Below are 23,340 nucleotides of genomic sequence, written 5' to 3'. Positions count from 1 at the left end.
CAGCCATGGTCAGCTAAGTCCAAGAGCGTTCGCATAGAATGCTTTGCTTCAATAAGTTTAGGGTCAGAGTAATTGCCAAATTCTGCTGATTTCTTTCTATTTTCCTTTACCACTTACTCATGACATGTTGTGCCACTGTTATCGTTCGCTTGGCCCACTTGGTGCAATTGACAACTAACATCGTCGTAGACCTTGCGAAATACAGCACTGGTCTCTACGTTAGTAGTATATGTTCGATTGTATTACTCTCAGAGTCCTTTATCAATGCATACAAAAAGCCAAACATAAGAAGACACACTTTATTTTGCACTTAGTGTGCCATTTTCTGTCTCGGGAATGGATGACTGTGGAGGCAAAGTGACCAAACAAAGCATGATTTGTGCACTGGACGTCGGTTGATGGGACAACGCAATGTGCTCAGTCAACGGCCTCAACACGGCGGTACCAGAAACGAGCCCTGAAGTCGTCGCTGCAGGTCAGGAAGGCCGGGCCGGTTGGCGAGTGGACCAAGTGACGGACTGTGTTGTTGTGGCCTGCACAGAAAAAAAGTAAGGCTACACACAAGAGTTCACCAATGCAAAGCGTAACACCATGCATTGATAAGTCAGTAAAGCCTTGCTGTAAGAAAGTGAGAGAGGGAGCTGAAATTACTTTGTTATATCCATGAGCAAGAATAAAAAGATCCGAAGGGCAAAATTTCTTGTTATTCTGCTTTGTTATAACGAGATTTTTTTAATGCTATGGTTTCTAAGGCAATTTTTAGGAAATTCCAATTACTTATTCATTCGTTCATTTTATTTAGTTGGTCATAACCCATTTCTTAAAAATAAGGTTTGATAGTGCATATGCACCACTCCATGCCAAGAGGTCTGGCATGTTTTCTTTACCGTGACAGGTTTGTATGAAAGGATTTGCATGTGTTGGTAGCTGCATTAGTGTGCACCACTCTATTTGAAGTATTGAAATTTCTCATCAACTGAAGAGAGTTTTTTTTTTTTTTTGCAAGAACTGCTCTAAGTGGTACCAGAGGAGATTTATCTTTCTGGGATACATAGGATGATAGATACAGACTAGCACTATTTTGAGCAAGTTAATCGCTCGAATTGTTCAATCATATCTTGCACTGAATATTCTGGTATATCAAGCAATAATGGCAGAGAGATAAAGCAGTCAGAATAAAAGGTTTCGGTCATTATTATTATTTTTTTATACATTGGTAAACCTGTGAGATGCTGAGACGCTTTCAAGCAGGTTATCTATTTGAAAATACTATACAAGTTTCTGAAACGTCTGCACCAGTGTAAGCGTAAAAGAATCCTAAATGCTGCAACTTTCATGAGACTGTTTCCTCAAGGCAAAATTAAGATCACGTGTTCAGGCACACAGCCAGTTGGCAGAACAGGCAATGACATCTTCTGTGCCTTTAATATGCAAGTCCTTACCCAAGGAAAGCAGACGCTGCCGCTCAGCATTTCTCGAGTCCCAGCTGCACAAGCTGGTAGTCTTCTCGTCAGGGAAGAGAACTGCGGGGGACATAGAACAAACATTTTTGTTCCTTCACTGTTCACTTGCGGATGACACCGCACTCCAGCCCTGTCAAGCCAAGAGGAGTGTTCAGTGAAGCTGCACTACTAGTAAATCACACCATTTGGCAATAGGTGGTGCCCAAAGCATAATGGCCATGACATGTTTCCAGCTCCGCAATTGCTTTCGGCACACCCGGTGCTTCCAGTGCCGCATGGAGAACTGCGCAAGAAATTAGAGTGCCGCCACCGTAGCTTCCGAGGTTGCATGCGGTGACACCAAGGTGCCGCTCAGAGACCTCCGTACTAGTGGACCGCCGTCGCAGCCTTCGAGACTGGGAGGCCATGGCCACCGTAAGCAGCAGTCCTTTTTGCCCTGAAAGCACGGTTGCCCTAGCATGGTTGAAAGTGAGTGCCTTTCCTGACAGCTTCTGAAATCCGCGCGTGTCACTCGCACATCTTGGCGGTATGCCTTTGGGTACACCCTCATTTTAACAGCAACCGGGTTTGAAGTACTTCGATATAACAGTATGGCGCTTTTGAAAATGGTCGTTATATCTGGATGCAGTTTCAACAGACAGGGTCAGAAAATCGTAAATGCCTTGAAATTGGTCGCTATAACTGATAGATTATTATAAGTGGACAAGTTCCGGAAGCAGGCAAAATTGGCAGCTGGTGACATAGCAGTTATACGGACATTCAAGGCAAGTTCATGCCACCGTCTTGATGTCCTTTATAAGTGGAGTCGACAGTACTAAGTGCATTTATTATTGAGCTAAAGAGCTGTAAATTTGGAGCTTCGTTATTTTTTTTTACGACTATTTAGGAAATTTTCTTTCAGAGAACTCTCTGCTCTTTCACAAGTCTTTTGTACATGTGATTTCTGGCTTCAACGCTACCAGAACCTCAATGATAAACATTTGACAGAGGTCTGCCTGGCTGGGAACGACCAACTGAATTAAAACTGAGAAAACTGCAACGAAAATTTATTGAAACCTGAAGGCGATAAGGGGCAAGAAACACAACCGCACCTCTTGTCATCTTACCTTTGATGAAGAAATTCAGACATATTTAACTAGCGTCGCATCCTGGGTGCCTCTCGTTCTGGATCTACGACCTTTTTAGGTCGTAGATCCAGAATGAGAGGCACCCAGGATGCGACGCTAGGTTGTGCTTCTTGTTCTGTTCCTTCGTCTCTTTAGCGATAGTTAAATATGTCTGAATTGCGGAATACACACTAACTGCGCCCTACAAGCGGCTTACACGCCTTTGGGGCGTATCCTTGTCTCACAACAATAATCATAATTTATCTTGCGTGCCAAGCTGCCCGCCTGGCACTTCCACGTAGCCAAAGGCAGGCGCATTATCAGCTTGACATAGCATTCTTGACAGGAAAGTGGCTAGCGCAGAGTTTTTCAAGAAAGGAAAAGTAAGCAAGACATCACGACTACTGTTGTGGGACAAAGATATGCCCCAAAGGGAGCAAGCTGCTGTTTTTAGAGTGTAGCCCAACTTTCTTCTCTGGAGGAGGAGCTGGACCAGCTCAAAAAACACCGGCCTTCAATAAATTTTGGTTGGACTTGGCTCAGTTTTAGTTTGACAACCACCAGGTGCATGCTTTCTAAGTGCTAGTCCATGAGGCAATGCCCCTTCTTGACGTCTAGTACATGCGCAGCTCACCATAGTCCTCCGTGTGATTGAAGATGCCCTGTGCCCTGTGAACTTGCTTTCCAGTAGCTCCGGCACCCGTGTACGCAATGAGGCACCGTGACATGGATAGCTCCCAGAGCTTCACAATGGAGTCCTTGCCGCTCGACAGAACATACTGCAAGGAAGGGGTTGGCACTGTTGGCAACGGGATAAACAAAAGCTAGAGCGAGTTTATGCACATGAGATAAACAAAAATTTTAAACTTCAGGGGCTCCTCCGGCTCTCAACTCATTTATAGTGTGCTCTATGACAGCGAACACCACCATCTTCTCAAGAACTTCATCACTGCGATGCACACAATGTCACCTTTATCCAATACAGTATTGCCTGATGTGGCCTTTGAAGTTCATGCAGACACACTGTCACACTCAGAAGTCTGTGTGGGGCACAAAAGGGAAACCTTGGATCTGTGCATGTCTCAGGTGCTTACGCACACACTCACAGCTGAGAGCCATTTTATGTCCGACTTCTATGAAATCTTGCCAACACCTACCTCATTCCGCACATCAAGTGTGGCAAGCTAAAGGTGCAGCGCTCCAGTATACCCATAAGGTAAAAGCACTGTCGCCACCCTGCCTTTATGGGTGCCTTTGTAAACATACACTGTATACTTGTTCAATACTGCCACGATTATGTTATGTAACTTTCTACCGGTGATAATGTTCACCAAATTATCGCTGTTATCAAGTTATCACTCGACACAAGATGCACTTGCTCTGTTGAAAATTTCGTGCACGCAAATTGTCGCCGATTAAGTGGTGAGGCAAGCTTCTATAATTAGGCAGCACACCTAATTCGAACGGTTTTGTACAATCTCAAATCCACAAAAGCACCAGCTATATTGCTGTGAATGTGCTGTGATGCATGTATAAATACTGAAGTCCCTTGAGCCGTAGGATTCACGATTCAACGACAGCCGACTATGCTTGCCACTGTCAGTTAAATGTTGCTTTCTTCTCCTTTCTCATAGTACCTCTGCTTCTTCACCAAGAATGCGACACTGACACACACAATGCAGAGAAACAGAGGATGTGCTTGGACTTTTCACTGTAGCAATGACAGAGAACAGCCAACGGCTTGGCTGGAAGAGTTGTGCATACCTAGTGCTTCTCTTAATGTAACACTCGTTACAAGCGCACAACTACTGCAGTTTTATCAAAGTCGTGAGCCCAGTCCTGCACTGTGTAGAACATGTAGAACGATGACCGCACAGCAGTCATTTCTGCTGCTGTGCGGTCACACAATGCACATGAAATAGAACCGTCAAACAATGCTTGCCTAGATGCGCCATATTCAAAGAATGCAGGAGTGTTAATGAGCGCCCGTGTCCATGAGGAGTGCAGCGAGCTTCTTACTCACTTTGCCATTACGAGAGAAGACCACAGAGCAGACCTCGTTGCCGTCGTGGGCTTGTGGGAATGTGCAGACGCACTTGTTGCTCACGCCATCCCAGAGCTTCAGATCACCATCCTTGGAAGCTGAGACGTACAGCTTGCCAGAGTTGTTGTAGCGAATCTGTCATCACAAAAAGTACGAAGGATATCATTACAGGTGTGCACGCCCTATTAGAGTCACTGAAGATGTGCAAGCAGCATTGCAACCCAAGTTCAGAAGTTTTGAAACATGTCTTGCCACCAAGTAGGAGTCCGCTCACAGCATAGGTAGTGCAGCAGCTCTAGTTTTGCAGACCATCCAAGGCATGTGAAACATGCCGTACTCTGCATTGTGCTTTTCTCTGCCTATAACACACACAAGAGCACAGTTCGCCCTATTCGGGAAATACAGCAAGTTTTCACTGTATAGCCGAGATAAGACATGACATCATGCATACTACTTCCTTTATGCATTAGATGCGTGCCTAGGCATTAAACGCTTGCGTCAAATCAGCTACTTCTTACCAACAATGTTGATTGCAGTCTAACGTATATAGGTTTTATGACCAGTCATGTGTTCCTACTGGGCCATACTCATATATGCAGAGAAAGAACACATTACATTGTGTTAGGGTGAGTGGAACCAGCTTACCGCATTTATGGCACCCTTGTGCTGATCTGAAGGCACGCTTGACACGAAACACTGGGCTGTGTTGACGTCGTAAAGTCGTACTGGATCACAAATTATGAAAAAGAAATGGCAGGCATTAGTTGCAAACGGCACGCTCATTCATCCACTCCACTAAGCGATACTCAAATAATGAAGTAATGCAGTTACACGATAGTTCATTCCACAGCTGGCCCAAATGTGGGCTACCTCCACAAAGGTTACAGGTGTTAAAGGCCTACTGCAACAAAATTTCACTTTGGCCTAGATGATTAGAAATGAGCAGTATTTACTATCAAAGCAATTGCAGCAATGCTGCAAGGCTGGTCATTGTCCAATTCTTTCTGTTAAAAGACTTTAAATAAAACCAAAGCAGGTGATGTATGGACATTGTGACTTTCGGATACGACCTATACCAGAGTATGGCCTGTGACATCTTGAGTGCACCGCCGGTACAGCTCAATCTCTGAGTTCACACTCGGGTGTCGCGCTGGTTCTCAACATGCTCGATTCTGTGTAACTTCTGACAAGTGGTAATGGCAGTTTTCTTCCTTCTTTTTTTTTTTTTCTCCCAAGATCAAAAATGTCTACATATTTGCAAGATTTTCATGTAGCATCCACTCACATTTCAAACGAATTTTTGCACAGAAGCTGCTTTATATCTACACTATCCGTAACTATACCTGTAACCTGGTCCAAAATGTTACTGCACTTGCCCTTTAAAGCAATGGCAGCTTGGCACATGCTCATAGAATGATACAAGGCTTACATGTTTTAACAGATACATTAGACTGGATGGCTAACATTAGATACGAGGGAAGTCAAAAAGTAAAGGGACTTTTGCAATTTCTCGCACTAGAGTTTGGTAACACTGCTAGTATCCAGCGCTGAATTAGTGTCATCTGCAACACTTCTCGTATCCCTCTTATTCCCACGTTATAGTCGTTAGAGTGTAGCAGACCGTTAAACATGGCAGCTCCATTGTCGATCTGCACCGAGAAAATGAGGGCAGTGATTTGCTTTTTGTTTGCGGAAGGTGTTAAGCTTGTGGAAGTTATTTGTCAAATGCAAGCGCAGTATGGTGAGAGTTGTTTATCGCTAAGCAAGTTCTACGAATGGATAGAGCGTTTCAAACAGGGAAAAACTTATTATGTGACGAGGAAAGATCGGGCAGGCCATCGACATCAACGACTGAGGACAATTTTATAGTCGTTGAGGGTATGGTAATGAAAAACAGACGAATCACAGTGGACGAAATCGGCAATACTTTACATATTAGTCATGGTTCAGCGTATTCCATCTTACATGACAGGCTAAACTTTCGGAAAGTGTGTGCAAGGTGGGTCCCAAAAGAATTGTCAGCGCAGCATAAGACACAAAGGTTGGACATCTCTCGTAAACATTTGGCCCGTTATCGTCGCGAGGGAGATGGATTTTTACAGCAAATTGTTACTGTAGATGAAACTTGGGTACATCATCACGAACCGGAAAGTAAGGCTGTGAGCATGGTTTGGAAACACTCATCATCACCAGAAGTTAAGAAATTTAAACATCAACCATCAGCTGGTATGATTATGCTAACACTATTCTGGGACATGGAAAGTGTGGCAGCCATTCATTTCACCACAAGAGGCGAATCTGTGAACAGTTAGAACTCAACTAAACTGAGAACAGTGAGAACTAAACTGAAACCTGCAATCAGATTCAAATGTTGTGGAAAACTGCGAAAAGGTGTCATCCTGCAGCAAGATGACGCTCGGCCACATTCTGCCAAATGGACGGCCGAAACAATAAAGGAGTTGGGATTTGAATTGCTGGAACACACGCCATACAGTCCAGACCTGACCTCAAGTGATTTTCATATGTTTGGCTTCTCGGTCAATGTTCATCATAGTTCTATGCTTTTAAATGTGCAACAGCTTATGCACACACAAAGAAGAGAGCACACAATTGTTGTCTAGCATTGTGTCCCTTCTTTTTAGTGCATCAGCCTGTTGCACTTCCGAAATCATACTGTGATGAAAGAACCCATAACAGCGACAACTGTCAGAACTTCCTCCTAAAAAAAGACACCACATTTTCTCCACGCTTTTCTTAAAATATTGCTGCAAGGGCCCTTCAAAAATCCCACACGTGTTAAAGTGCAGGACAATCAAAAAGAATATTTCTTGTCAAGCAAGGAGTAAACTTACTGGTAGGATGCTGGGTTCCCACCAGCACAAAGTCGCCAGAAGGGTGGAATGCTAGGGCTCGCACCATTTCCGCTTCCTGCAGGTTTAAAATAATCGTTTAACCACCACCATCAGCCAAAACAATCCTAAAACACCACAAGGCAGAAAAATGACTGAACCTAGATCATTACTGGGTTATAGACATTTTTATGCCTCACATTCATAATGAACATGTGCCAACTTATTAACTTTGTAATTTGTAAAAATTCTCCAGACATGAAATCCCGCGTTGGGGAGATGGGATAGCATGATAAAAAAAAAGTTTCCCCTCAGCACCCACATTCTTGGATATGTACACACTTTATTAACTATTATTTACCTTCAGACGCAGCACACACTCAGCAGCAAACTTGGAACAGCAGAGATTGAAAACATTGTTTTAGACCTCGGTGAGTTCTTTCAGTCCCTTTGCTGTTGCCAATTTTACCTGCTTCAAGAACTTAACTGAATAAACTTGCCAGAAGAAGCTACCCTCCTGGTACATGGCTTTTTGAGCTGCTATTAAGAGGGTGGCGCAAGTACCATCACAATTTATTTATTGCACGCAGTTTTGCAATCTTGCAAACAGCTTTGAAATATTTTCACAAGCAGAATTTTTTTTTGAAAACTTGGTGATACATTCGTAAACTTGTAGAATGCGCCCGAATTGTAAACTTTACAAAACATTCGGGAGAGATTGGCAGGTGTGACAACAATTCGCAACGTTCGCAGGGGAACTCACATGAATTGTCTTGAATGCTCGCTTCACAGATGGCTTTGAGTAGTCGAAGAACTTGACAGTGTAGTCCCTACTGCCGGATGCCAGAATTTGCTCTCGTGGGTGGAACTCGAGGCACGTCACCTCCTGAAATAGAACATCAAGTTCACAATTGCAGGACAGCACAAAGTTTATGCATCCGAATAGCAAATCGGTTCTGCGGATGCCCGCGAGGTGGAGAAAGGTTCATGAAACTGGAAAATTGTCATACATCCCATCTGTAGCAAGAAACTACAAAGGAAACCCATACAGCTTTCTCAGAAAAAAAGCTCCACATTTGAAGAAAAATCCGTCCTGGTCCGGGGATCGAACCAAGGACCAACACTTTTCCGGTGCGTTCACTCTACCACCGGAGCCAACCAGGAGGCTAGCAGATTGCAGTGCGAGGGTGAATTATTCAACAACTTGAAGCACAGCAACACAGATCAATATAGCAAATCAGTTTTGTGAAAGCCTGCAAGGTGGAAGGTTCATTAAATTAAAGATTGTCATCCACTCATCTGTAGTGCGAAGGCGCAAAGGGAACTTGAACAGCACCAAACAAAGGGAGTGCTGCAGGGGCACGGAGACTTGCACCGTGCTGTGTCGGTACACATCAGCTATGTCAACGTTATGGTCTGCAGACCATAACGGACCTGACCCCATGAGACCCTCTGTGGACCCCATGAGAGCTTCGGGGGGTCTGTGAACACTGCTCTAGACATGCACCCTTTAACAATCCATCTATAAACAGCAAGTGACATGCCTAGCAAGCCATTTCCTTTGACTATGAACAACTTGTACATCAAGGTTCGGTCAGTCAAGTGCAGTCTTCGCTGAGCGCTGCAGCCGCATTCTGTGCAGTCACACTATGTGGCCCTCCGACTGGGTTGCGACATAGGGAAGAAGTTCTCGTTGCGCACAGCGGAGTTGAGCGGGGACAAGGACAAGTGCTGGACATGAGAGGCAAGCAGCAAGGTACATGAGCGTCCATCTCTTCATCCTCAATACTTTGGTTTTAGGACATTCACATGCCTTGCAGTTCTCGCAGACAGGTGGTGCACTGCATTCCTTGTGTCCAAAGTGTCGCTGACTAGAGTTGGTGACGGCAAGCACTAGCTAGTGTTTTCAAACCCCTCTCAGTCCGTGTGCATGAACAATTGGTATTGGTAGACGCGGCACGCCATTTCCCTTTCCCATTTGCCACAGGGGGCAGCGGACGCCGAGTGTGCTCTGTGTGTTCAAATGCAGTATTGTATTTTTCTGTGCAGTGTACGGCTCCGTAAATGCCATTTACTGTCCTAGACATCTTGCTTTTCTGGGAGGGAGCTCCATACGTGCAGCAAGAGGATGTCTGGCCCTTTGGTTCGGCGCTTGAACCTGCGGTGGGTCTCTGCACGTCGCCCTGTTACGACAAAAAGCCCACCTTTGGGGCAATTTATCAACACCGAGCAGGTAATGTAGAGTGAGCCCACAATTTGATGCCAAACGTAGAGCAATAACTGCCTTTGTATGGCTGCTGTGTGTAACGAGCTAAAGACCCATGTGATCAGCTTGCTGTGCCATGTTACCTGGCTTTAATGAGTCGTCAATGTTGACGACTCATGAATGTCGCTTTCTTCGATTACTCGGCTGATGCTGGTGTCAAGTGGGGTGCAGCTCCCTCGCAGAAACGAAGCACGGAGTACCGACTTAACTAGTGTAAACCTCCTAAAGCTTACTGCCACAAAAGAGGGAAAACTGTCGCGCACCCAGCCTGGCTTCAGGAGCTACGCAGCTGTGGCTTCCATCGCCAGTGGCCGCGGAGAAGGTAAGGAGATGCCACCTGCCGTGAGTTCCATTGTGGGGAGCAGTGAGCCAGTTTCGGGTAGTGTTCATTTGAGCACAGGACCGTTAACTGAACTGAGGGAGGCACCACACATGCCCCAAGTGCTCAAAGCCCATCAGCAGGCGCTCCCAGTGGGTTAACTGCACCAGACACGAGAGCGCCACTTACCCAAGTCACACAATTTATTCAGTCACATTCCAGTGCCCTCCAGATTTCCTTGGAGAGGCCAAAATAGTCACGGCCAGCAATTAAGCTGGCAGCACCCACCCATCGTGGTTACACTGACACGGTTAGTGCCACGGACTTTCTCGAGGATCTGGCACACCATCAGGCAGCTAGAGGACTTCATGACCACAGGATGACAGCTTGTGCTGTACCCAATGCTCCTACACAGTCAGCAGCACAGTGGTACTGGATTTTCGACCACCATGCAATGACACCGAAGATTTCAAGGCAACTTTCTGCCAGGAATGTTTACCCCTCGACTACCATCTTATGAAACAGCACGAACTCGAGTTATGGACACAGGCCCCTGACAAATCGCTTCTTCAGTGTGTGCAAGGGATAAAAGAGCTGTTTCAGGGAGCAGAGCCGACAGCCTCTAACAACAAGCGGTTTAAAAGGGTGATAAAGCAGGCTCACCTGACCTCTGCGGCCTGCTTGCACAACAATCGATTTCGTGGTCTGGAGGACTTGGCCACCAAGGCCAAGTGCATACATGAGGGCCATGCATGCCTGCTGCCCTCTACTGCCCACGAGCTAAGCACTGGAGTCGCACTGTGCATGGGCAGGAGCCCTCTCTCAATAGCGCCAGCAGGCATAGCTTGCACAAACCCACCTTTGCAGTAGGCATTCAAAATCGGTAAATTTAAGAGATCAGCATACACGCCTGAGACTATTATAAGTATGCACAGTGCGCATTTAGTGCAGTGTACAGGTCCGATACACCTCCTGAAAGATGCACAACACTCCAGAGCAATGTGCGCCAAGTAGAAAACATCCCAAAACAGCCTGAGGGCAGTGCAGCAGGTGGAGGAGGGTGAACAGAACAAAGTGCTTTCAATGGGAAGAACACACGTGGCACAGCCTGGTGTTTTATGTGCAGTGGGCTGGGCCATATTCCTCCTTGCTCTCCCAGACGGTCCCTCTGTCACATAAACGAGAATGGGGGTCAGACATTAAGACACGTTCAACCGAACCAGCCATCTCGGCTTGCCCAAACTTTGCACCCACCGCAGATTACTTCCAAGAAAGGGGCACGCAGACCACAAAGCACTCAGCCGCACAGATAGCCATGCGCAGCCACGGTTGAGCTAAAGGAGGAAATGCATGCTTGCCTAAGCACACCGAAAAAGGTGTGCTTAACAATTGTGTTTGCACAGCAGAAATTCAACATTTATTTATACGGCACGAAATTCGTTGAGTAGATGGATCACAACGCACTCAGCCGTCTCATGAGGCTGTGCGCACCTGCAGGTTGGCTGGTGCACTGTGCACTTCTCATACAGCATGACTTTTCAATGCAATATAGAAGGGGGAGCATGAACGTCGTTGCACACGACTTTTGCTTGCCCAACTACCCCACCCAGCTATTGCCGGAGACGGGCGGCGGGAGATGGAAGCCGGCGACGCGTTTATCTGTACGAGCGGAGGGGTGCGTGAAGAAGAGAGGGAAGCCACTTTTGGGTTCCCCTTTACACATGAGATTGCAATAAAACAGGTTTTTGACATTGTGCAGCCAGGCAGTAATGGGACATCTCCCTCAGTGGGGGCAAGAGTTGTTAGTGTGCCAAAGGAGAGTGTTGTTGCTAGATCAGCTGGAACAAGTGGTAAAGATGGCTTCAGTGGCCACGGCCGTGCAGCGAACAATGTTGTCACCTCTTTTAATGATGGTATTGCGCACGTGCAGAAGGGATTATCTGTCAAAGGGCAGTCCCGCACCCCGACACAGATGAATGAGGCCTTGGGCGCATCTCCAAAAAGAAGTAATGAAACCGGCTTTCCCCCTGGGTAGGTCGCGATTACATTCAGCCGAGAATAGCTTCTAAGGGCCTAGTAGGATGATTCATTTTGCAGAGACGTTATTGGTAGACTAGCAGAAATGGAGCACCACAACAGTGCTGGTGTTGCAACAAGTGCAGAAGGGAACGAGCGAGCTGGTAGTCCCAAAAGTTGCTACCTGCTGGACCACAATGGGCTCTTGGAGGGATATATGGCTACCGAGGAGATGAGATGGAAGAATCTCAGATGCGCACTTTTGCATTACGCTTACGAACCACTGACTGAGCACCTCAAAGGTCTTCAGAAGACTCACTTGCACTGTGACCACTGTCACCTGGCCCAGCATAGAGCAGGACGTTTTCCGTTGCTGTTGGACTTGCCACATCTTTCAGATGTTGAAATCTCGCGGTGGCCATCCGCCGGGTTTAATGAAGCCAACTGACAGTCAGCGGCCTTGACAGTTTGCAACCTGCGACTTATGGAGACACTTGCCAAACAGTAAGCAGGGCTTTCAGTTAATCGGCAGTGGTCAATCATTTAATGAAGTGGGTGGAACATTTTCCACTCCATAAGGTGATGGTCCAGACAGTGTTGGACAAACTGATGGAAGTTTTCATACACTTTGGATTTACGGAGCGTCTGATAGCTAAAAAGTGTTTTCCAAGACGTGTACATATCTTTGGATCAAGCAACACCTTATGTCGCCCTACCACACCTATTCCAACCTAACAGGATGTTTTAATCATACTGTCAAGTTGATGCTCACGTCCTATGCCAAGAACCAAAAGGATTGGGCAGACCACGTGAACAAACTCACGTTCACCACTCAGACAGCAGAAAAAAGTTCCACCAGTCTCTCCCCGCTTTTCTCACATTTGGTCACGAACTGGCGAATCCGCTGATTATTTTTGCACAGCACCAAGAAGAGGCTGAGAATGCCCAAGGGGTCTTTCCTCGTACGGAATGCAGCATCATGCCAGGCTTGTCTGTGCTTTCTTTAGAGCAAGGGATAGCTTGGGGCCACCCAAGCCAGCAGAAGGTCTTCCGTTGTGTTGGCTCTAAAATGGCTGGGGCCTTACCCAGTGAAGAAATGGCTCTCACCACTTCCTCAGATGGGGAGAACTAGGGTCGGCGTTCCCATTGCAGACTTCAAAGCCTACTATTGCAGGCTAAACAAGTTGACGCTGGAGACCAGCAATGTTGGGTCTGGGAGACAGAACACCCAGTGCTCCTGACTACTTTTAGCCGCCACACTGTACCCCCCAAGGCAATGGCCATTGCAATGTCACCCTCACAATTCCAGACTTTCTGGTAAAAGAAACGCTCTTGTTTTTTTTTGCCTCTGCAAGTGAGCACCTTTTTCCTTCAGGACTTCCCACAGAGAGACCAGTGCACTATAGTTCCAGCCCATTCTGTATAGATGTCTAAAAGCACCTTTTTCTCTTCACTGTTTGTTCAGTGCTTGTATTATTTATCTTTTCATAGAGGGTTTAGTCTCCTTCCTGTACATAGCCTTGTTTTCAAACTGCCCCAGCTTGTGACTTCTACTTATCATTGTACATATCTGTAGAGGGAAGCTTTATGTGCTCATTCGTTCACCTCTTCGCCTTTGTGACTTGTTTCAGAAATGTCCAGTGAGGGGGGGGGGGATGTAACCTCTTGAGTGTTTTGCAGGGGAAGGTGACTGCGGTTTGGATTCCTCTGACATTGTTTTCCCTGCACTTGGATCCACTGCAGGCCCAAAGTGCACGTGTCACAAGTGCTTTGTCGCAGGCGCAAATAAGAAAAACAGTGTCCAGCCAGAGGCGCGACTTTCCATCCTCTGCCTCCCTTCTCCCTTGCCGCCTTCTCAGAAATGAGTGCAGTCTTTGCTGTTGTTGCAAACACTGTTGCTGCCGGTGCCTGGTGGCATCTTCCCACCTCCATTTGCACTCTCGACAGATGCCAACAGTTGCCTTCATCGTTACCTTCAGCAGCCCACTTCTGCTTAAAATGGTCAAGCTGCCTACTCTTGCCACACCTTCGAGCCATCGCCACAGCCAATAGTGGGGTGCATGGCCAGGCCCTCCTGCCGCAAATATACCTGCTACTCAGCCGACTGCTCAACCTAAACACCTACGGAGGCTGGCCAGAAAACACGGAAGGTGGCTACCTGGAAGTGTCAGGAAGGTGCATCGGGGCCAGCACCACATGCCCTATCCTTTCAAGGGGGCACACATTCACTATAAAGGACGCTGCTTCGGGCGGCGCTCACCTTCCCCTCCCCGGTGACGCCGCTACCTGCGGGAGGTGCAGGACGCTGGTCGTCCTTGACTGCAACTACACCGGCCGCATGCACCCGGAGGAGAGGAGGAGGAGCGCAGCAGGCGATTCCGCGGGACCTTCTGTTGCGGCGGCGACGCCGACGGACTGCGAGCTGGCCGAGTTGTGCCGGCTGAGGTTGCGGGAGGACTCCGAATTTGCAGCGCTCGTCCTGCAGAAGACGCTGGCGGATGAGGAAGCAGCCCAGAAAGAAGAACAAAGTGTTCCGCCAACCGAGCCAAAATCAAGACGCGGTGGCCGCTGACCCAGAAAGCGCAATGGTTTCATATTGAACTCTTCAGCACTGAACATGGAGGCTCCAAGGTGCTTTTATGGCCGTTTTATTTTCATAGACACTCTTTTGTGTGTGTGTTTCTGTAGCGAACAGTACTTTATACCTAACAGCTATTTATGCAGGGTTTTTGTACAGCGTGTTATTTAGATGCACCCGCATTTCGTTTTTCATATTATAATTGTGTTATTAGTGTAGAGACAGTTGTTCTCATTTTGCTTTAATTTGTGCTGGAAGAGAGGCTGGAACCTAGCAGTCTTTGCAATGTCTGATGCGTGCTGATACGAAGGACCTTCCCCTTGTAATACATGCCGTCAGCTTATTCACCAGCCAGCAGGAACTCCCATATTCAGGGAGAGGAATGTGGGAGTTCCTTCGGTCCAACGGGTGCAGTCCTTCTTGTATGCTCCGGCTCTTGGCCCGTTCACTATTCAGAGACAACGCCAGAACCATTGTCTGTCCCTCAGCCCCATGTGTTTTTCTCCGAGCGTTGCGCCCGCGTTCCAAACAGTCCTGCCTGCGCGGCACTCCAATTGGGTCGTGGCGCATGATGTAGGAAAGACGCTCTGACCGAGGAGTGTTCGTGGCAGCATGAATAGGAGTCAAGCAGGCACAAGAACGAGTGGCAGACACTAGAGGCAAGCGGCTACGTACGTGAGCGTCCATCTATGTTTTCACGCTCTGACCTTGGGACATTCGCGTGCCTTGCTGGCTTGTGTCAGTGTGGCCAGCTGAGACGGTCTGCTTGCCGTCCTTGCAGTTCTAGCAGACACTCGGTGCGTCATATTTCTTGTGTATGAACCGTCGCCGACCAGAGTCGGCGGTGGCAAGCGCTAGCTAGGATTTTCAAACACATCTCACCCTGAGCATACACACCATTGTTCGACGCAGTGCACCACCCGCTTTTCTACACCACAGGCGGCAGCAGACGCCGAGTGTGCTCTGTGCATTCAAGTCCATAGTGTATTTTGTAGCCTATTTTCTGCTCAATAAATGAATTTACCATTCTAGATGTCTCGCCTTCCTGAAAAGAAGTACCACATGAGTGGCAAGAGCCAGCCTGGCCCTTCGGCTCAGTGCTTGAACGTGCGAGGAGTCTCTGTCCAAACGCCATCATGTTGCGTGGAGAAGCCCACCTATGAAACGATCTAGTGACACAGAGCAGGAAGACGTAGAGTGAGCCAACAAGGTGTCCACACAGTTCATAAGTAGGAAACCACCTGATACATGCAAAATACTAATCTATTGTCGCAGGCATTTACGTCCAACAAGCAGGCACAATTAGCAGCTGCAATTAGCAAGCAGATGTAATTACCAGAAAACCATAACACACAACCTGCCTTAAGCTGCTCGTAGCACGACTTTCACGGTAAGAAAGTCAGGCAAGGCAAAAAAGTTCTGGCACTGGCAGCCTCACCTCAATGTGGTCGTAGAGGGTGCGAATGACAGGATGTGTCTCCATGTTCTGCTGTGCCGACTCTTGTGCTGCTACCTCGGGGGGCATGGCACTTTTGGCCAGCATGCGGTCCACGTCGAGGATCTGTCAGAGATGCATGGAAATGGTGATTGATTGATTCGCAGGGCTTCTGAGGAAGCTTTAGCTCGGAGCCAACTCCGATTTCCCTATTCAAACGCATGTAAAGCACAGAAATGCTGCTGTGTTTAAATGTGTTTACAGATAACCACTTTACCACATGCAGCCTGGTGTCATTATCAATGTTATGAAACTTGATCCTGCCAAGTACAAACGACAGCGCTGTGAACAGTGGCACAAGGTGAATTGATGAGGGCAGCAAACTACAGCAGGCGGCGGCACTAGATGTGCAGGTGTCGTTCCGTTCATTATAAGTCGTTATCGCTCTTTAGCGCCTTATCCATCCGCATCAAACCATTATGAACCGTGATCAACTGTACTCCGGCGGTGGCTGCATATGGCGCAGCTGCGTAGGCCCTATCTTGAAAGCAATCTGCAATGGGGACAGAATGCGCCGAGTGCTGATACCTTTGTGTGTGCTGTGGTCTCACCAATTAGTTCGCGTTGAAGTGAGAGGCAGCACAAAGGTCAATTTGCTTGCTACTGTGGACCCTATCTTGAATGTGATCACCTTACGTGGCGGGCAGACGGGTTTTCTCGTTGGGTGGGGATAGGAATTCTTACGCATTTAAAATCTTCTTCCTACCGCTACTAGATTTTAACTTCTTTTAGATCTGACAAACCTTATCAACATCGGTGCAGTGGTGCAGTGGTAGCTAAGAAAAAATGATTTTTTTCCGTTCCCATGCATTTAGGTAGGAGCTCATGAGCTAAGCTTCCTCTTAGAAGGTAGCTTTAGCTATGGGTCTAACTACATGGGTATGGAGAACTTGCTTTTTTCAGGATGAGGAAGCTTCAGCTTGGGTGCTCTTATCTAAATACATAAAAACTGAAAAATCGTTTTTCTTAGGAACCACTGCACCGAACTTGACGAGGTTTATAGCGTTTAAGAGATAAAATTTGAATCTAGTGGCGGTAGGAAATTGATTTTTTATTTAAGCCGTTAATTTATTAATCAAGATTGTTTAAAATTGCAAAATTTAGAAAAACAAGACCATTAAGTTAACAACTCTGTTAACCGTGGCCGGGATTCGATTCCGCAACCTCATGCTTAGCAACCCAACAACGTAGCCACTAAGCAACCACAGTGGGTTTGGAAAGACTAACAATTTTATGTAAGCTCCAAATTCATAAATCACATTTGTCCGCTTGAGAGGTTCTAACAGATGCAATTAACGGAACTGCGAAATCTGTTTTTGGTGCAGAGTTATCGATCTGCAAGCTTCGTGCTTCTATTTCTTTGAAAGCTTGCAAATTTCCGAAATTTTTTTTTTGTAACAATGTTACAAACCCTGAATCAAAATCTTGCTTTCTACAGTCACTATAATTTAACTTTGCCTCTCAAATGCAACAAATTTCATTCCAAATCCTTCCAGCAGTTGTCTCATAAAAGCATTCCTGCATTTTACGTGCAGTATTTGCAATGCAGAGATTGGAGTAGGCCTCGAGCTAATCCTTCCTCTTACCATCTCAACACAACACCGAGGCTACGAGACATTCCAAGGTGGAGGTCTCCGTATTAATTTTACAACCTGATGATTCTGTAACGTACACCTAAAGTTAGCTACACGAGCAGTTTTTACAGTCCACCTCTACAAGAATGCGTTCAGCAGTGGCCAGGAACCAACTCGCGATTTCGTGCTCGGCAGTCGAATGATATAGCCACTGAGTTATTGTGGCAAGTCACGAAAGCAGTCAAAGCTATGGGTATACTATACAGAAATAACTGCATCATTGTCCAAGTTCATGTAGATTCAAATCTAAACATTTCCACATCCCTCCCTCTTTGAAAAAATTTCCACATTAATGTACACAATCCCGCTGTTTTTTTTATGGGTTGCTAAAGAAAAATGCTACATCAGTTTATAGGGGCAGATGATTCGTTAAAATACAGTAAAACCTCATTCACACGTTTTGGGGGAAACGCGAGAAAAAAAACTTACTAACCGGAAAAACTTACAATCCGAAGTCACTAATTTTAAATATTCAGCAGCCTCAACTGTAGTTTACATCCACATAATGAGAAGCGTTGTACGAGTCATTGCAACACGAGACTCTGACTGTGGTTCCTGAGCGGCCCAGGACACGTGTTGTTTTCCGATTGCGTAACGTTTCAAGGCAGTGACCGGAAACGAAATTGAGCTGGCAGGCATCGCCGGAATAAGATTGCACCAGGACGAACATGACGCTCACTTTGTGCCACCTGCTGCAGAGAATGACGGTGTGTTTGGGTTATCGCCTATTAAAAGCGTGCAGTATCCTTCCAACGGAGCTACAGCACATGCACTGGGACACAGAATATTTTATCACAATAGGGTTGGTGGTAATAGCTGCGAATGTAACATACAACGACCCGCAAGGAAATTTGCTGATGCCCAAAGAGGAAGCCGAGTGTGTGGCAGCATTTTCACATGACACGGACGGGCAAGCACAGCGGGGAAGCTGCCGCAGTGGGCGCCTACTGCTCCTCGATTACGCCTGCCTCGTGCCTTTTCTTGATCACATGCAATCTAGTGTCCGAAAAACATATCACACGATCGCAGTTTGGCGATGTACTGAACATTGGTGCCAAAAGATTGTTTTCTGTAAACGTATTAACCTGTAATACAGAAGCGAACTGTATTGGGTCATTTTTTGTTTTCCTCGATTGAAAATATTGGCGCCGGGAAGTCGTATGAAACGGGATTGCATCAACGAGCTTTTACTGTATGTGTTTGCCATTCTTCGCAATAGGGTTTCTAATCAGTGTAGAGAATGAGGAGCAAACTTTACGTATTTGAATTTCACACCCAAGAAACTGCACCACCAACTGTCAGTATGATGTCACGGATTCCATGTCTTCTGTATTTGGGCTATTTTCAAGAAACGCAGGAAAAGCTGCCATGACAGTGGCCGGAGAATTCATTAGCATTGATGAAAGAAAGTAAATTAAACTTTGCACAGGAGAAAGCTGAGCAAGTTGTTGAGGATTCATAGCTTGATAGCTTAGGCCCATAAAACAGGGACGCAAGAGTTCCTCGTTGCTCTAGTGTCCATGTTTTCTATGCCTAATTTTTGAAACAACGAAAGCAAATGAAGCTCACCTTAATTGAAGCATCGGCCGAGCCAGTTGCAACAAGCTGCCCTGAACAAGTAAACAAGAACACAAATATATTTCAATACCACTGCAAGATAAAACAACAAAACTCGCTCGGCAATAGGGATTCACTTTATGCTAACCCTCTGATGACCCCAGAAAGAAAACAATGGTATCACATACCATCACGGCTGAATGTTCCTGCTCTGCACTGTGCCTTGTGTGATGTGACGTAACAGGTCTCGTACAAGGCAGGTTCCGGTGCAAGGGAGGCGGCTAGAATAACGATGTAGTGTTACCCTTAAAATGTCTAAAAGGTTGACTGAGAAACATATACTGGGAACAAAGGCAATGCTGATGCGCATGACTTGTTACTGCAGAGCAAGGAATAGGAAAATGCACCGTGAACGAGTAGCACTCGTCCTTGACAATACTGGTACAAATTGGAAAGTACTGATCGAGCTTGAGGATTTAAAGGCACATGTGGCATTGTATATACCACATCTGCAAGCTATTACAATTCTCAATTCTGAAAAAGCTTAGCACTATTTGCTACACCGCAAGAAACTGAATGCAACAATGTCACTAATACTGCACTCCAACAATAATTTACACAGAACCACGACTAATCACTGTCATCTCGATGGCCTCACTCTACAGACAACAAAGCCCCTGTGGTCAGAAATTATCATTTTTTTATGCTAATGTCTAAAAGCACTTCTATAGCCCCCCCATTTCAAGTTAATCCCATCTTACTCCACATTTACAAAATAAACTGTGATGGTGCAAGGCTTACACCACAACTTTATGCAGATTATGGTGATACTGTCACCACAATCGAGTACCCTGGATGGATATGTTGCTTTATATTTAAAAAATATGACAGTTAATATTTATGCAAATTAAAAGCAGTGACCCACATTCGGCCCAAGTAATCCAGGGTTGTTTGGTAGTGTGATGGCTACGTGGCATACGGACTCCAACTGCTGCCATACAGAACAGCCACCGCGCATCAAATGTGCGCTGCTTCTCCAGCGTGTAACCAAAGACCCCGCAACAAGTGACGAGACAGGAAGTATTAGGTGTACGTTAAAAGACCCTATGAAGGCAGCATGAATAAGAGAGAAAACGCAAGTAGCTGATTCGTAATTGAGATTCTAGGGCCACTAAACAACTCTAGGCTCGAAGGCGAGTGTGCAGTTCCCCTCTTGCCTTCGCTACCCATGGACACATTCTCCTCCTCACCACATACTCCTCCAGAAAACATACAGACACTACATCAATACCAAGCATCACATTGGAGGTCCTTTCTTTTTTCCAAAACAATGAAATTTCACTTATCAGGGCTCGTCATTTTTCGACTATGCTGTTGTTGCCGCATGCACAGCACAAAACACACCGTATGAGACAAAGCAAGTTGAATGTGCACAACAGCAAGAGAGACGACCAGAAAGAAGGGGCATGTGACCACATGGCAAAGGCATGCTGAATGAAAGAACGTAGTTGATGCCACTTCATATATAGAGCAATTGACAGCTTTTTTTACCCTGGTGACATGATATGCATGATCCTGTTGGCATCGCAACACGTGATGAAGCGACCACAAAAGCCCGTTTTTTAATCATCATAGGTGGTTTCAGGGCCCCGAAAGAGGAAGTGAAGCTGGATATAGGTAATACATACAGTCAAGAACCAGTGGTCTTTTATGGACCACAGAATACCGACCATGGAACAGGTGTCAAGGCAAGGAAAGTACAGGCAAGGGTGGCATTGAATTAGGTGGTGCAAGAAGGTTAATAAATTTTCAGGCACGGGATGAAGTCCATTGCCATAAGGTACGGCTGATGGTGATCCAATGTCTTCCTACGGCTTTGCTTGGAACAAGCTTGCCTAGTATGCAATCAAAACTGGAGGGGACTACTGTCAAAGGCCAGCAGCCCACAAATCGTTAAAACATAATCTGTACCTTCAGTTTCATACTCCAAGTCGATTCCCGGTCCCATGTAGGGTTGGTCCAAGTTTGCAACTTTGTTGCCTTTTGATTCTGTAAGAAAAAAAGAGCACTGTGGGCATTACAGGGATACTACTGAGAAAAATAATTTAAGCTGCGCTAGTAACTTAAACTTCTACTATACCAAGAAAGTCACTCTTACTGTCAGAAAATACTTGGTACGCCAGAAATGAAGCATTAACGAAAGACGGCTGGCGACGATGGATTGAAATTCCTGGCCGAGGTCACCATGACGGCATGGATTTTGATGCCATCTGCTCAAGCCTCATAACTCTTTTATCGGCAAAAATGAACCATTTTGTATTCTAAAAGAGCCAAAGACTGAAGCTTGGCAGTTTCAGGAACTTTTACTAAACCACAACGGCCAAAATTTGAAGAAAAAAAAAAAAAATGTGCTGCAATCCTTGACATCATGCCGACGTACTGGCCCTGGAGTTTTTTTGACATTGCATATACCTGACGCAGAAAGTTCTCAACGGTGCCGCCACCCATTTTTTGTAATTGCTATTGAAGCATAGTTTACTAATACAGCTTAACCTAATATTCCAAAGTACCTCTTTATGATATCAAAGTGCCCTGTAAAGATTGAAGAATAATTGTTTGATTTCTCATTCAGTTGGTGCATGCTCTCCTGTCAGCAACATAGCATGCACAGCAAGGAAGAGCATAATATAGCTTTTTCATATTTTCACAATTACAATATAGTGAGAAAGTGCAAATGAAGACAGTCATAATGAATAATCGGTAATGAATCTAATATTGTAGCACTGAGATTTACGTTCACCGGTTGTGAAGGTGTAGCATGCACTCACCTTGTTCAGCTCGCAGGCCAGCACTGACTATGTTGAGCAACCTGTCGGATGGGGGGCACGCTGGGTGCGCCTTCACCATGTTGGACAGGCTGACTGCAAGCGTCTGATGGCCATCGTAGAACAATTGGCTGTTTACAAAGAAATGAAGCAGGCCGACATGGCAGCAGACTTGTTAGCTATGTGCTAGCAATCGCAGTTTTACAATGTTTGCACAACGAAAAACACGGGTACATACTCGGCCTTTGCAGTGGCTCACTTTCCTTTGCTAGGCAACGTTTGGAGACGACGTTTCACCATTGTAGCAGAGATGTTACCGATAACACCGAATTCATGGTGGATGCGGTTTTGACGGGGATAGTAACTTTGGGGCTCATTTCAGAACAACAAACCGTTTAATTTTCACGTATTTAATATTCGGTACTGTACACCAGTCGCTAAACGCCTTTATTAGATAGGATACGCGTACACTTTGAACGCGCACATAACCATAGCCTCCTATATACTAGGAGGCTATGACATAACATTATCGCCCTTTTTAAAGCGTGGGTGTTTCAGGTAAGTTAATCGAAACTCGTGGTTGTATGGTTTGTTGTGTCCATGTAGGCTACGTTTCAGCCACCTGCACACTCTCCATTTGTGCACAGATGTGCACGCGCAGCATTCAGTGGAAAAGCAACAGCAATATTCAGCTGTGACCGAGTGTTCGACACATGTTCCGGCAGCTAAATAATAACACCTCTCCCAGCGTAAGCGACGTTCTGGATAACAAAAGTCCATACGAACGAATAACGTTAACGTGCTCAGGAAGCACGCTTAATGTGAGGTTCGTACTTATTATCTAGTTAAACAAGGTGCTCACCTAATAATGAGTCTGTAGAGCGTCTCCCGGTCCTTGATGCTGGCTGTATTATTCAGCATCTTGAGCCTGTGAAACTTGAACTAATGGAACCAATAACGCGATGGCAAAGAAACTTTGTCGAAAGATGAAATTCGGTGAAACTACGGCAGCTACGCCGCTTGGACAGCAAGAAGAGCCACGCTACGCCGGCGACTCCGGCAACACCACGTTCAAAACACCGAGCCAGTGCAGGCCGGACAAAAATGGTCCGTCAGCTGTTGATTGCTTTTTTCGCCGCTATGGCGCTGACTGACAACCATATGTATAAATATTTGATTATTCGTCTT

At 46.0% G+C, this 23,340-nt stretch overlaps 1 protein-coding gene across 2 annotated transcripts; it reads right to left on the bottom strand.

The window, feature by feature from the left end:
• Positions 1-285: 285 nt before the first annotated feature.
• On the bottom strand, positions 286-23,242 carry LOC119446422 (cleavage stimulation factor subunit 1-like). Of its 2 annotated transcripts, XM_037710847.2 has the most exons (14): positions 23,015-23,242; positions 22,156-22,283; positions 21,299-21,376; positions 19,516-19,608; positions 19,340-19,380; positions 16,080-16,202; positions 14,324-14,542; positions 8,226-8,348; positions 7,466-7,541; positions 5,259-5,338; positions 4,593-4,748; positions 3,204-3,348; positions 1,443-1,523; positions 286-533 (listed from the first exon to the last, which is right to left on the bottom strand). In XM_037710847.2, exons 1-14 carry the CDS (start codon positions 23,071-23,073, stop codon positions 418-420), a joined length of 1,518 nt encoding a protein of 505 aa, XP_037566775.1. In that variant the 5' UTR covers positions 23,074-23,242; the 3' UTR covers positions 286-417. The 2 variants fall into 2 exon arrangements, with proteins under 2 accessions (XP_037566775.1, XP_037566776.1); XM_037710848.2 differs by lacking the exon at positions 14,324-14,542 and having other exon boundaries at positions 23,015-23,238.
• Positions 23,243-23,340: the final 98 nt, after the last annotated feature.

This window comes from Dermacentor silvarum, chromosome 3 (assembly GCF_013339745.2).
Source record: "Dermacentor silvarum isolate Dsil-2018 chromosome 3, BIME_Dsil_1.4, whole genome shotgun sequence".
NCBI classification, from domain to species: Eukaryota; Metazoa; Arthropoda; class Arachnida; order Ixodida; family Ixodidae; genus Dermacentor; species Dermacentor silvarum.
This window is presented reverse-complemented; position numbering and strand designations above follow the sequence as displayed.

Coding starts and splice junctions, on each gene's coding strand:
- LOC119446422 (XM_037710847.2), bottom strand. CDS start 23,073: ATGCTGAATAATACAGCCAGCATCAAGGACCGGGAGACGCTCTACAGA. Junction 8,349..14,323: donor GCGTCACCGGGGAGGGGAAG/GTGAGCGCCGCC, acceptor GTTCTATTTCAG/GAGGTGACGTGCCTCGAGTT. Junction 4,749..5,258: donor ACAAGGGTGCCATAAATGCG/GTAAGCTGGTTC, acceptor TTGTGATGACAG/ATTCGCTACAACAACTCTGG.